Source organism: Anguilla rostrata, chromosome 6 (assembly GCF_018555375.3).
Source record: "Anguilla rostrata isolate EN2019 chromosome 6, ASM1855537v3, whole genome shotgun sequence".
Taxonomy (NCBI): Eukaryota; Metazoa; Chordata; class Actinopteri; order Anguilliformes; family Anguillidae; genus Anguilla; species Anguilla rostrata.
This window is the reverse complement of record NC_057938.1, coordinates 48,373,334-48,387,780: the sequence shown is the minus strand read 5'-3', so window position 1 is coordinate 48,387,780 and position 14,447 is coordinate 48,373,334. Positions and strand designations below refer to the sequence as shown.

The 14,447-nt window shown below is 44.8% G+C and overlaps 1 protein-coding gene across 3 annotated transcripts in view; it reads left to right on the top strand.

The window, feature by feature from the left end:
• itpkb (inositol-trisphosphate 3-kinase B) overlaps window positions 1–13,161 on the top strand; it is a 36,536-nt gene extending 23,375 nt beyond the window's left edge. For all 3 annotated transcript variants that reach the window (XM_064340196.1, XM_064340194.1, XM_064340195.1), the window contains 6 exons: window positions 1,172–1,271; window positions 1,658–1,871; window positions 3,148–3,352; window positions 5,612–5,713; window positions 7,116–7,187; window positions 9,056–13,161. In XM_064340196.1, the coding sequence (XP_064196266.1) occupies window positions 1,172–1,271; window positions 1,658–1,871; window positions 3,148–3,352; window positions 5,612–5,713; window positions 7,116–7,187; window positions 9,056–9,268 (906 nt within the window). In that variant the 3' untranslated portion in view covers window positions 9,269–13,161. The remainder of the gene's footprint in view (window positions 1–1,171; window positions 1,272–1,657; window positions 1,872–3,147; window positions 3,353–5,611; window positions 5,714–7,115; window positions 7,188–9,055) is intronic.
• Window positions 13,162–14,447: the final 1,286 nt, after the last annotated feature.

Sequence of the window (14,447 nt, the reverse complement as noted above, 5' to 3'; positions counted from 1 at the left end):
AAAGATTTGTCATGGTTACAAGTAGCAGAGTGTTCCTCAACGTGAAATACAGAAACCTTAACCGGAGAACCAGATACTAGCATTTTATTCTTTTATCAACACACACACGCACATACACACACACACACACACACACACACACACACACACACACACATAAAAATATACACACACACATGCACACATTCACACATACACACACCCACAATGCATGGTCATAAATATTTAAGGAAGTCAGTACGTGACTGCAAAACTGAAGATAAATATTAGCATTAAATAATTTAACATTAAAGTACTTTTGTTGGGGGGGATAAAAAAATCGACAGTGTGTGTGCTGTGTGAGTCTGTGCTGAGGCACTTTGTCTGTTTTGCACTCGAGTTTTGTCACAGCTGGGCAGTCGGGGAATACTCTTGCGTTATGCAAATAAGTCTGGTTACCGTGGAAGCCACACCACAAAATAACACAGCGTCAGTGCACGGAAGCACATGCACGGATGTGACTGGGCTGCTTAAGTTCCCTTAGAAAGCAAAGGGGGGGGGGGGTTTCTTTCTTTTTTTCAGACGTTTAATTTATCTCGCTTCGGCACCCTAAGAACTGTTATAAATCGACTTGAATCGGTCGAGCGTGCCAAATGTCTTCCACTGCACCTCCTAAATTCCGTTTGGCGTTTCCTTACCCCATCTGCAGCCCCATTTTAATTTTAAAAGCAAGCAACTGATGTATCACTTGCAATGCGTAGGCTTTCAGGCATTGTTCATCTGGGGACTGCTTATAAAAAAGCATGCTAACTCGTGATGCACAACAGAGAAGAACAACAGTAAAAACAACAGTATTTGAAACACAGTTCTGACAGGAAGAACTCCTGTATTTATAAAGATTTCCGATGCTATTAATAACAGAACCACCGCTGCTCTTTGTGGTGTAGTGTACAGTCAGTGTGACTCTAAGCACAGTGGGAAGTATGTATGTGGCCATCAGCGATCGGCGCCATTCTAAATATTCATAATCGTCTGTTTCTTTGATTCATTTATTTTCTTAATGAAGAAAAAATGCAGCACTCTCTACTCAGACTCATTGTATGTTTATCAAGTAAACAGAGCGTAGTGTATCGAGGAATGAAAATACACTCGGTACGTACTCAAGGGTTTATTCCGATTTCTTCTTCTGCAGCACAAGTCATGGAAGAAGATAAAGAACATGGTGCACTGGTCGCCCTTTGTGATGTCATTCAAGAAGAAGTACCCGTGGATCCAGCTGGCAGGACATGCAGGTACTTTAGATTTCCCAGGAGTCCCCTGGAGTCGGTTGGGGGAAAGTAAACTGTGTAAAGATTCCTGTGCTTCAAGCCTCTTCTCAAGAAGAGGTTTGTGACGTTGAGTAGCGTAGTCAAAAATCCAAAAATATCCATGAGGGAAGTGTTGTACATATTGGGTTGGGTATTTGGAAAAGAGTTCAGTACTGTCACAAACACATGCAGGTGGATAAGATGGTGTGGGTGGCTTTTCTAAAAGGACATTACGTTGAGTCAGCGGGCCAGTGAAGACAGCACAAAGCCCTTATTGATAGAGGGGATGGCCTGCGGTTTGAGGCTAGGCAGAGGGAAGAGCGGTAGGTTCTGCAGAGAGGTCCTGAGGGGTCTGCTTCCTGTCTGCGCAGGAAGCTTCAAGGCGGGGGCTAACGGGCGCATCCTGAAGAAGCACTGCGAGTGCGAGCAGCGCTGCCTGGACTGGCTGATGAGGGACGTGCTCCGGCCCTACGTGCCGGCCTACCACGGCGACGTGGAGAAGGACGGCGAGAAGTACAACCAGATGGACGACCTGCTGGCCGAGTTCGACCTGCCCTGCGTCATGGACTGCAAGATGGGCGTCAGGTCAGTCGCCTGACCCGCCTCTCCCCCCCGCGTTCCGGGTCTCCAACTTTTCCCAAATGTCAAGCCCTGGCTCACCCCCCCCCCCCCCCCCAATCCCGTCACCGCGGGCAACGAGCGGCCCAGGTCGACGTGAAGACGAGCGCTTCCGTCCACAAGTCGCCGGCCGCGTGGAAAATGTTAGGAAACCCCTATCAGTCCTTCCTGGTTAATTATTGCAACGCAGTCTAACAAGACCAATTTGTTTGGCCCGTCATAATCTGCCTCAGGGTTTACACTGGAGCCGCGCCAGCAGTTAGCCACTGTTTGCGTTACAACGCTGGCGTGTTTTACCCCGGTCATTTGAGCCATTGAAGGCTTGCTGTCTCATTAATAAAAGTGTCCACCGGCTGATTAGCTGCAGGATCCGCACAGCGCACGGTTAGATTACACACGCCCACCCCCCCCCCACCCCGTTGCGCAGAGACCTTGGCGCACGGGGGGGTCACGAGCTCATCGCTCATTCTGCTGTTTTTTCCCTCGTCGCGAAGCCCAGCTATGTTTGTACATTTACGGACCTCTGCGGAATATCGCCGCACCGATGTACAAATATAGAGGTAACCAGATGGCCAGGATATTAGGAAGGGTCTAAGCTGGCCTGTCAGAACAAAACAATGCAGTATGATCCACCATTTCTGGCTGTTTTTCCCCCCCCTCCTTCGTTTAAAAAGTAATCACTCAGGTTGTTCTGGGGCCCTCGAGAAAGCAAAAATGCATTCTGGGAAATTGGGATTGATGAAAGAAAGCCCCTGTTCCAAAAACAGAAAATAAAACAGATCTTTTTCTTACTTGGCTACTGCTGGTAACAGCCGTGCTTTGTTATCTAAAAGAATCCGAAGTGTACCTTGATTGTTGATAAGGGCATTTGCTTTGAACACACCATGACCATAAATGTCCTTTATTTTTGGACGTACCCTCCCCCAAGTTAAGATGGGTATCTGTAATTACAGCGGGGTCACATTAGCGTGCTTGCTGGACTAGGTAATGGACAGCTCTAGGGGCTGGCCCCATGTGCGTGTGCACTGCCTCCGTAGTAGTATCACTCAGCTTGCGGTTCTACCTCAGCAGGTATGTGTGAGTCAGAGTTCGGGCTCCAGCAATGTGTGTGAAAGGGCATTCAGATAATCTCACTTTGCGGGTTCCCCTTATTCTGGCTCTCCACATAGCTGTTATAATGGCAGGAGAAGTGTTACAGACGGTTAACCCCCCAACGCCCCCCGTACCTCCCCCCCAACCTCAGGACGTACCTGGAGGAGGAGCTGACGAAGGCGAGGAAGAAGCCGAGCCTGAGGAAGGACATGTACCAGAAGATGATCGAGGTGGACCCCGAGGCGCCCACGGCGGAGGAGCACGCCCAGCAGGCCGTCACCAAGCCCCGCTACATGCAGTGGAGGGAGACCATCAGCTCCACCGCCACCCTGGGCTTCCGCATCGAGGGCATCAAGGTGAGCGCTGAGGCAGGGAACGCAAGGACACGCTGATGCTCGGCTGCACGCGTACCCACACAGCCACACACACACACATATGTTCACACACACACACACATGCATGCACACACACACACAAACTAATGCTCACATGCACATGCACACACACACACACACACACACATGCGTGCACACACATACACACAAACTAATGCTCACATGCACATGCACACACACACACACATGCGTGCACACACATACACACAAACTAATGCTTACATGCACACACACACACACACACACAAATGCTCACATGCACATAAAGGCATGCACACACACACACACATGCACACACACACTCACATGTCCACACACAGACAAATGTGCATACGCGTGCAGACATCCACACGCATACACTCTGAATCCTCCCTGCCCTGAGTCATGATGGAGATCTAAGGCAGAAATCTGACAGCTTTGAAACTGAGAATCGACAGCGGCGAATCAGATGAAAGATCAGCCACTTAAAGTGCGAACACACACAGACACCCACACGTGCACGTGCGCACACGTGCACATGCTCACAGGCTGTGAGCCCCCTGTGCACACAGTACATTGGATCATTTCCCACGCTAGCCTGGAGAAACACATAATACAAGGATAATCACCTGTGCAATATTGCATTTGACTTTGATTCAATTTGCGGTTTGCAGTTATTGTGGTTGTTCTGGTGTCCGTATTAGTCAGTGGTGCATTTGTTACTCCACGGGCCTCCTTTTCCTATTGGTTAACCGAAAGGTCTTTGGAACATCCTGGATGCTTTTTTTTTCCTGAAATCAGCTGCGGACGGGGAGCCTGCCGTGACGAGACATGTCAGAATTGTGCGTTGCAACATCGTTTTCCGCCTGAAACGGCTTCATCGCCCTGGGCAACAGAGCTCACAAGTAATTGCGTTTCATGCCGGTTGTTAGGGGCGACGGAAGAGCGGGTCTCCTCCCCTTGGGCGTGTGTCGGCGCAGTTGAGTGTTTCTGTCAAAAGAGAGGCCTGGTCATGGCACCTCCATTGAATGGTGACATCAGGTTCTGACACCCAGAGACTCCCACGACTTGCCATCGGCTTACCCGAGACAAGCCTTTGTTGACGGAGAGCTTGCGGAGGAGCCCCCATTGTGCGAGCAGGTGATTGCGTAAGCCAGCTGGGTAAGCCGTCAAAAAGATGCTTGTGAGCACATCCTCGATTAAATTATGACCGGGGCTATTTTTGCACCCAGGTGTCAAAGAGCAAAGACTGTCCCGGCCTTATTTGGCCTTGTTAACGGTGTCAAAATATGTCTTCATTAATGAAGTCCCGTGTCTTGGATGGCTGCATAAATAGTAAGGATTGGAGCAGAGGTTTTCCATTTTCATGGGGCCCAGTATGCCCATAGAAGGTGGTGTTCATGCTCTCGGTTGTCATGGCACCAGTAGTTGCCCATGGCGATCATTGTTTTGAGACCACGCAGCTGCTGCTACAGCTGTTGACCTCAGCTTAATGTCTATAGTTTTGTCTGTAAATTATGAGATTATAGATGGAAGAAATCTGATTGGGAGGGCTGTTCCACCCCCCTCCCCACAACCCAGACTTAAGAAAAGTGTGTGTGGGGGGGGGGGGCAGGAGGTGTAGTTTGTAATGTCATCAAGATACACTACATGGCCAAAAGTATGTGGACACCTGACATCCAACATCTCATCCAAAATTATGGGTATTAATATGGAATTGGTCCACCCTTTGCTGCTATAACCTCCATTGTAATGGGGTGGCTTTGTACTAGATGTTGGAGCATTGCTTCAGGGATATGCTTCCATTCAGCCAGAAGAGCATTAGTGAGGTCGGGCACTGATTGGGCGATTAGGCCAGGCTTGCAGTCAGCTTTCCATTTGATCCTGAAGGTGTTGGATGGGGATCAGGTCAGGGCTCTGTGCAGGCCAGTCAAGTTGTTCTATACCATTCTCAAAGATTTTCCATCACTGGAACTAAGCGGCCAAGCCCAAACCATGAAAAACAGCCTTAGACCAAGGGGTGTCCAGATACTTTTGGTCATATTGTGTAACAGAATCAGATTTTTTAGTAATTCAGCTGGTCTGTGAGTTTCTGTCGGGTCAAACCAAGCACTCGAATGACGAAGTCACATCTGCCGACGAGGGGGTCACAGCTGCGTGATTCCCTGAACTTAAGCATCTACCAGTTCGGTTCCACATTTCTCAAACCTCCAAAACGTTCCATCTTTCCTCCATATTCAGAAAGAAGACGGGACGGTGAACAGGGACTTCAAGAAGACCAAGAGCAGGGAGCAAGTGACCGAGGCGTTCCAGGACTTTGTCAAGGGAAACGAGAACATCCTGGTAGGTTCACGGGTCCCTGCTTGTGACGCACGTATCCTCTGAACCGCTGCCAAGGTTGGGGGGTGGGGGGGTCGGGGGGGCTCCCGAGGACTGCCCGCTCTATTAATAGAGCGGGACCAAGCCTGGCCTTCAGCCGCCCTCTGGTGCGTCGCAATAGGAGGCCATAAAACAGCATTGTGGAGCTGTGCGGTCAAATTAGACTTCGTTTCTAGTTTGTTGACTGTATTATTCTGTTCTGCTTTAAAAAAATGCACATCTGAAACTGAGGCCTGAATTACTTTTCATTGTACTGTAATTCAAAAGTTTGCTCTGTTATTAAATGGGCTCTTCTCTTTCCAATACTCATACCTACTGACTGGAAGAGGTGGACATTTAAATGAGTTTTAGAACTTCAGTGAAGTTACACAGCACTGTGCCAATAACAGCTTATTTCAATTTTATTTGCATTTTGTTTAAGAATAACACTATATAGTCTACAAACAGGTTAATTGTAATGGGTTTCAGAGTTAAATTAAGGCGACTAAACTGCAATGCAATTCTACACCACAGATTCATACATTTAGTCATGAGATTATGAGATAATGTATTTGACCTTTCTCTAACCTGCGAGTGTCTTGGAAAATGAAAGGAGACTGGAAATTGATTTAAGATGAAAAGGCTTTTATGTAAATTAATTAGGGATCTCACATTTGATAGTGCATAATGAGGGTATTAGTTTTACTTCTCGCTGAAACAAATTCAGGATCGGTCTTGCGGAGATGTTACGGGAGATAATTTATGGATCAAGGACAATGCGTCTGGCCTTGGCTACTCATGAGTAGAGTGTTCACCAGCTCGCTAAAATGTGACCGTCACACTTTCCCTTGGTGCCTTGTGAAAATGGGTTTTAATCACATTTAACAGGGAACAGTGCTTATGGGCGGATAGGAGCGAAGCCAAAAAAAAAAAAAAAAGAATTTTGATCCTGCAACATTGTCAGGAATTTTAGGAGTTTAATGAATCGTGTTCTGTCAACTTTGAAACTGAGAGGTAATAAAACAGTCACTGATTCGTAAAACAGTCACATTAGTACCTTTCCAAGTCATGAATTGAGTGCACACAAATGAACACCCAACCTAAAACAACTGCACGCAGACACCCACACCTATGTACAAATACAGCCCTGTTCAAATAAATGGAAACCAAGCAAACAGTTTCAGAACTGTCATAGTGGCGATTAGTTGTTACGGGAACAGGACTGCTGTGGCCTTTACCCATTGTCCTGTAGCTATGTGTCATGTAATTTACTGTTTGTGTATTGTATTGTTATAAACACTGGCTGCCGGTACGCCTGTAGGCTCGGTAGGTGTTCCCAAAAATTTCAATGAATGACTCCTCTCCGCTTGTTGTTTTTTTGCTCCAGAAATGTTATCTCAGCAGACTAAAGGAGATCAAGGACACTCTGGAAAAATCTACCTTTTTCAAGACGCACGAGGTAATTCTCTCTCTTTTCCTCCCCAGATGTGGGCTATTTTAAGCGGTAACGTTCACCGAAACACGAGCACTTAAAAAGCCGCCCTTCCCTGCAAATGCACCCGGCCCGACGGGCCGCACCACGGCAACAGTCGCCGTACAAAAAAAAACCCAAAAAAAACAAAAAACACATTAACAATACGACCCACCCAAGAAGGACACTGAGTGTTTTTCATGGTTTATTAAAGCAGCGCATTATTCCAAACACTGCTGTGGAACGGATTAGCTCCGACGACAAACACTCAGATTCCTGAAGCTAAAAGACGTGGGTGCAGCTCAAGGATGGGCAGGGTGAGGAAAATCTGACTGCAGTTTAATAATATGCGCTACTCTACTAAAAGGGGGCGGGGCTACAGGCGGTTTTCATAAACAGAATTCTGGGAAGATTTTCTGCTCCCAGTCCAGCCTGAGAGTTTGCAGCTGTCTGGGTCAAGGGTCACGCAGGCCTTCCCTCGTCTCTCAGTGAAGGTTTATGCGTGCACTTCGGGCCATCCCATTGGCCACGGCCCAAAACCGGTCAGCAAGCAGCGCGTGTAAAGCTGGGAGTCTAAAAAAGGCAGTTTTCTATGGTCCCTGGAGACATGGATTCCCCCACATTAAGTCTGTATAAGGTTCCCTGTGAGGAAACGCGGTCTGGGTGCGCGCCAGCGTGTCGAGCTGACCATGGGAGAGCCCGAATCGGAACAGGCCGTTGGTCTTTTAAGACCAGCCAATCAGTGACATTCCTGTTTCGCACGGTGTCACTATTTACAGTACTCTGTGATCTTCGTTAATGAGGCTTCGGTGCGACTCACTATCACAGACAGTGTGTAGACAAAAGTGCTTTAAAAAGTCACAAGGTTCACAGTGCTTACTTTCCTTTTGGACAACTTCCTTTAGAAATGATGATATTTATTTTACTATAAACAAAATAGCAGGACATGCATAGTCTGGCTCAGTATGATGTTTTATGTAATGCAGAAGAAAACTTTTTTTTTTTAAAGGAGACCTATTCAAATTGAATTCTCAAGCACTGAAATGCAGTGTGTTCTTCATGTCAGTGCTTTATGTTTCAACTATTATTACAGTATTATAATTCATGCGGCCTTTTTTGTAGTTCCAGGCCATCTTGTGTTTCCTGCGATAGCAAGACCATATTGAATTTGAGAACATTAATTTGTGACCTTGAAATGTCCTGAAATCGATATTTTGAATACAGTCCTACACCTTCATCTAAAGTGCATGTAGAGGTGTCTTGACTTTGACAAGTATACTGGGTTTCTGCCATCAATTGTCATACAATAACAATTTTAACTTTTAAACTGTGAATGAGCTTATATGATAAACAGAATGTACACAGATACATATGAACACAAGTGAAGAAGTGGGTAAGATGTTTGTGTGAATAAAAACTGTCGGCATGTATGAGTGCCATCTGATAAATTGACCTTTATAATAAGCTGAAATATTTGCTTAAGGAATGTCTGTTTATTTAGTGGGCAGTTTATTTAGATAGCTGTCATAATATACATGGCATTTTTACAGGTGTCTATTGAACCATACAATAGTGAATAGGATCATACCACAAAAGGACAGGATTAATAAGTAGTGCTTATGTAATTGCTATTTTTATATATATAGTATACGGTTGATGGAATTGTATTTTAAAAAAAGAAAAAAAAAGAAAGAGGAACAGAAATAGCATTGTCAGGATGTTATCTAACTGCTAACTCCTAGTTCCGGACCTCGGTTGCCTTTCATAATCTTATGAAAAATGTTTCTTAAAAAAAATGTTTTTTAAACCTGTCTATGTGTCTCTCTACTCCCCCTCCCCCCCCTCCTCCTCCTCAGGTGATTGGCAGCTCTCTCCTCTTTGTGCATGACAAGCGAGAGCAGGCCAAGGTGTGGATGATTGACTTTGGGAAGACCACCCCTCTTCCCGAGGGGCAGGTCCTGTGCCACCGGGCCCCCTGGGTGGAGGGGAACCGGGAGGACGGCTACCTGTGGGGCCTGGACCACCTCATAGACATTCTGAATGACATGGTGCCGGTGGACGCCCACTAGCCCCTCTCACTAGCCCCTCCCCCCTAACCTGGCCGGGAGACTCACACTACAGGGACTCCTCTGAATTCCACAGAAAGCTACTGTCTGTCCCTCGCTAAAAAAACAAAAAAAAACAAAAAACAAAACAAACAAACTGCATCCACATGAGTGTGTGTATGTGTGTGCGCGTGTGTTTCTGTAGATGTTGTACATATTTGAAACATTCTCCGAAAAAAAGGCATTTGGTTAGGTTTAAGGGGCTCTCCCTCACAAATGTATATTTCCACAGATCTTAGGGCAACATGTTTTAATTTTATGTTTAAATAGTTTTTTTATCACTATTTAAAACAGTGAAAGTACCTTCTCATTGATTTTCTAACATTTGCCATTTATTTTTATTCTTAGACCACTTTTAAAATATGTTTTTAATACATCATGTCGGTTAACAACCCAAGTGGCCTGTTTATGAAATAATGACTCAGAACGTTCAGAGAGCTGTTCGGGAAATCCATGATTTTATCTAGACTTTAAAAATAACATTTTGTGATGTCATTATGGGTATCCTCCCCTGTTTGGTTGTTAGGTAGCATTCTATCTAATTTAAAAAGTAGAGGCATTGTTTGCCCAGTGTTGTTAGTAAAGCATGTACATGAGTGGACTAAACAGATATGGGAAATAAATGACTGCACTGAAGCGAAGACTGAATATGCACTTGAATTTACTTTGGATGGATTTTCTTTTCTTCTTAGTAAAAACACAACCCCCACAAAAGCCGTCCAAACAGGAAATATTTGTCTATGATCTGACATTAGTTCCTACCGCTCTATTAAAACATTTAGAGTCGAGCAGAGTGAAATCTGAATTTCCCATAGAAAAGGACGCCGTTGATGTTTTGGGGTGGGAGGGCAGAATGTTTGACACTCAGTTCCAGAAAGGGGGCACTTCACCGGGCCAGAGTCTGAGCTCTTTAGATTAAGTGCTGTGAAGCAGCAGGCCACCCATAACTACAAGTCAGGAGAAGCTGTTATTCTCCGAACTGCCGTTGCTAGTTCCCATTGCCTGAAGGAAAGCCTTCTATCCCTCAGTACTGCGGTGTCTTAAAAGTGCAGCGTAACTCATTGTTTACTTTTGCACGCAATTAACATGCATTTATTTTCCCCTCACTCCACAGAATTAGCTTTGGGATTTTTCCAGCACCACGTCTGGTTTCGCTTGCTACGCCGCAGCCATGGCTTGTCAGAATCCACACACAATGCTGTGTGCCACTTCAAATCGCAGTCAAGCCCTGCAGTCGTGTAAAGGATTTGCGGCTGAGAATATTTGCATTCTGTGACTAGATGACTGTTTGGGATGGGGAAATCGGGGGATGCTGTTTACAAAGCAAATGCCCCACTCGTATGGCAATTGCTTCCCGAGTGTTGAAACAGACTGACCCAAATACAAAGCTGGTAATATTCATAACATTATCAGTGTATATTCATTCGGACCCCGCCTACAAGGTTTTCCCCATTTAATTTTACATGGAATCCAGAGAGAATCACATTCAATACAACATTTTAGGAACAAATATTGTGACTTCATCCATATGAAAATATATTTATAGCATATATTTATGCACAGTAAATAGGGACAAGGTTTTGACACTTGAGTCTTATCAAGTTATCCCATTTAGTAGTTTTAGTGTCAGTTGCACTGTGAATTTTACTTATTCGCAGGACAGTGGAATAGGCATAACCTTTACCGTGGCAGCTAACCTTTTACGGGGGGGGAACTGAGAGGAGTCAGCGTTTGTACGAGTAGCTGGCTAAAAGTCCAGAGAAAGTGCTCACTTCCCTCCCAATGTGTGGTGTACGTCTCCCCAACACACTTCTCAAAAGAGGTCTGTACTGACAGAGAAGCGTGGTTGCGGGGCAGGCAGGGGGTGGAAGACAGAGCGCCCATCTCAAAGACGCTTTGATAACCGTAACCTCTCGCAAAAAGAGCCCCGATGTATCCAACAGTGAAGTTGGGGTACGGCGAGATCTGCTGAGTGTACGTACACACGCTCTGAGAGCTGGTTTACATTGTTGGTGCCTGGTATGCTGGTGTCAGTCAAATTTATTTTCTGTTCTCTGGTTGTTAGTCAACAAAAGTAATTCAAATACTGGAACATGCACACTGGAAAAATAGCCTCATTACTAATTGTACAATAGAGATTGCAGTTTTGTCTATGAACTGCGGGAGATTGACTTTTTACGTTAAATACTTGTAGTTGTACAACTGGAAATGACAATCAGATCCTTGTAACTGATAGTACTACCTAATGATAGTCTGCCCCCTGCAGGTAGTGCTTGGAATCAAATAGATCATCTGGATCTAATTAATGTTCTTTCCTCCTCATTAGTGAGCCTTGCTTTGCAAGCTTTATGATGTCTAACATTTTCAAAAGAGATATTATTTTTCTGCAAAGAAATATTTTCATTTTCCATATCTAAAAGGAGAGAGTCAAAAACCTTCCAGGCCCTTGTCTCTCATTATACGTAAAATCTATTTAGTATTGTAAAAACACACACACACACGTACACACACACACACAAACAAGTAATTCTCTGCAGGCTCTTGACTGCCTATAGTGTCCCTACTTGCTCCATACAGAGTGATCCATCAGATCACAGCTCATAGTGACAAAACACCAGCTTGGGCAGCATGGTGGTGCAGTGGTTAGCACTGGTGCTTTGCAAGATGGAGGTTTTCGGGTTCAGGTCCAGGTCCTCTCTGCACAGAGTTTGCATCTTCTTTTTGTGTTTGCATAGGTTTCCTCAGGGTGCCCCAGTTTCCTCCCACCACCCGAAGACATGTACCCCAGGGAGTACATATGAAAATTTGCATCCCTGGCTAACTCTGGTAAATTTACAAAAATGCTACAAATGAGAATCGTCCCTGTCAACTAAAAATAGGCATTTTGGTGTGGAGAGTTTGTTCTTTACTCTTTGTGAGTTATTTGTGTGTGAGTACCTTGGATTAATCTTCAGTCTTATAGGTGTCCCCCCTTTCACTGGAAAAAAACTGACCCACTGAGTAAATTCAATGTTAAAATTCAGGTCATTGTGCTGGATTCGCCACAAAACAGCAACGGTAGTTATGCTCTCAACAAATGTGCATGTGGCCCTCTAGTGGCAGCTGTGGGAACACAAAAAGTGTATATGTTCCCTTCACTGGCCATGCCTTAAGTGGAGATGGAAGACAGAATGTGGAATCTTAGAGAATTCATTGTGCAAGAATCGCCTACATTGTCTTAAACATAACCATATTTATTACTTTGTGATGTTTGCACAAGAACACTAAATGTAGCTGCATGTTGTTTTTTTTTTTTAATAGAATTCTGTAATTATCCAAAAGGTGATGGTTGTATTCAGATTATTTTGAAAGTTAATCACTTTCTGCAATACAGGCACAGTTAACGGTTTTATGAAAATGTAAATATGCCTTGTAGTTGAGCAAGCAGTGTAGAGTTCTCTACGAATAGTTTTTTTTTTTTTTAACACCCTCACAGTGATACTGTGGGCTAGATTTAGTATGGATTGTTCATAGACAGCTTTTCATCTTCAGTGAAACAAATGTGATGCCTTTGTAATATTCTGAGAGACTAACCTTACCCAAGCTCTTCAGCTTCCTGTACTCAGATGTTGTCATTTAATAGACCTTCTTTTCGTAAGCATATCACGTCATGCCAATCCTAGTGCGAGATATGCTTTCCTTTACAATGTTACAGTAAATCGTTAAAATGTGATCTTTTTCTGTTGCTTTTATTTTTAAAACCCTAATTTTCTAACTTAAGAGATTTGACTATATTAGATAAGTGCTTCCTCCCCACTGAAAGTAGTGTAAAGGCACAACATTTACAGTGCCCTCCATTAAAGTTGATTCCACAGCCAGCTTTTAATGAGCGTGTTCATTTGGCTACATGCAAAGCAAATAGCCTCATTTCCCGATATCATGCTTGACCTATTTTCCGCAATTAATTTGAATGTGAGACTTCATTTTTATTCTGTTTGGCTAGGCTGAAAATTATGTTCTGCTTTTTCCCTTTACAGGATGAAATTCTATTAAGTGAATTATATGGCTGTGTCCAAGACAACAGATTTAATACCACTTTTTGGAGATTGATGGGATGGATTCCTTAATTTATGCTCTAAGCCATCATAAGTGCAGACCGTCTGTTCAATCTCCTCTTACTAACTGCATAATGTGTCTGTGCGGCCTGTCTTTTGGAAGAATGGTCATCTTTCCGGTTTGTGGACAACATGGCCGACAGGTAGAATGTCCCTCACAGTGCAATAAATCCTTGATACTTTTCATATGAAAAGGGGGAAGTTCAGCCACCTAGTGGGTTATAAGTGACATAGAAAAGACTTGCAAACAGATTGTGGATGGGTTAAACTTCAGGTTCCTTAGAGACATAGGTCATCAAGGCATGTCTATGTAATAAAGTATCACAGAAAATAAGCAGAACACAACCTGCAAGCCACAGCGAAGTACATCATTTCTCTCACCTGCGTCCTATTCACAGTGTTACTGGAAGAAACTGCGAGGGGCTTTTCTCGCGAAATGCTCTGCTTCCTTATTTAGTAATGCTTGGCTTGAGTCAGAGTCCTGGCTTGCAGCCTGAGATATCGCGGCCTGGAGACCCGGGAGTTTGGAGAGGGGCCATTGCTTTCGCCCGCCCACAGATCTGTGCTCCCATGGCTTGCCGGAGTAGAACACAAAGCCCAAACACGCAGCTGGCGTTTTTAAAGCGACACACTGATCGCGGGGGCGGGTGGTCGGAGAACGCGGTTCACCCAGTCTGGAAGGCGTAGAATCGACAGCGCTTTCGACGAACCCGATTTACGGCCGCTTCGATTGCAATCAGAAGTTCTTTATGGTCAATTCTTGCCGAAGTAGCGGTTCCTATCTATTACAGTTGTCTTTTAAAAGTGCTGGCTCAGAGCTCTCGTTTACTCTTACGTCCAAAGGGATGGCATCGCCCCTTCATCTTGTTGACACCGAGCAGGATTTATGCAGACCGCTGGTAAATGTTCCGCGTGGGTGTTGCCTATATTTAGTGTGATGAAGGATCGGGTAATGGGGATTGCCTGCGACGTTAATGTGTTGCTATGAAGGTTTAATAGTCCGTTGGTGTATGGCTATCTTGGCCCCCGTTTAATCTGTCAGCTGCCAG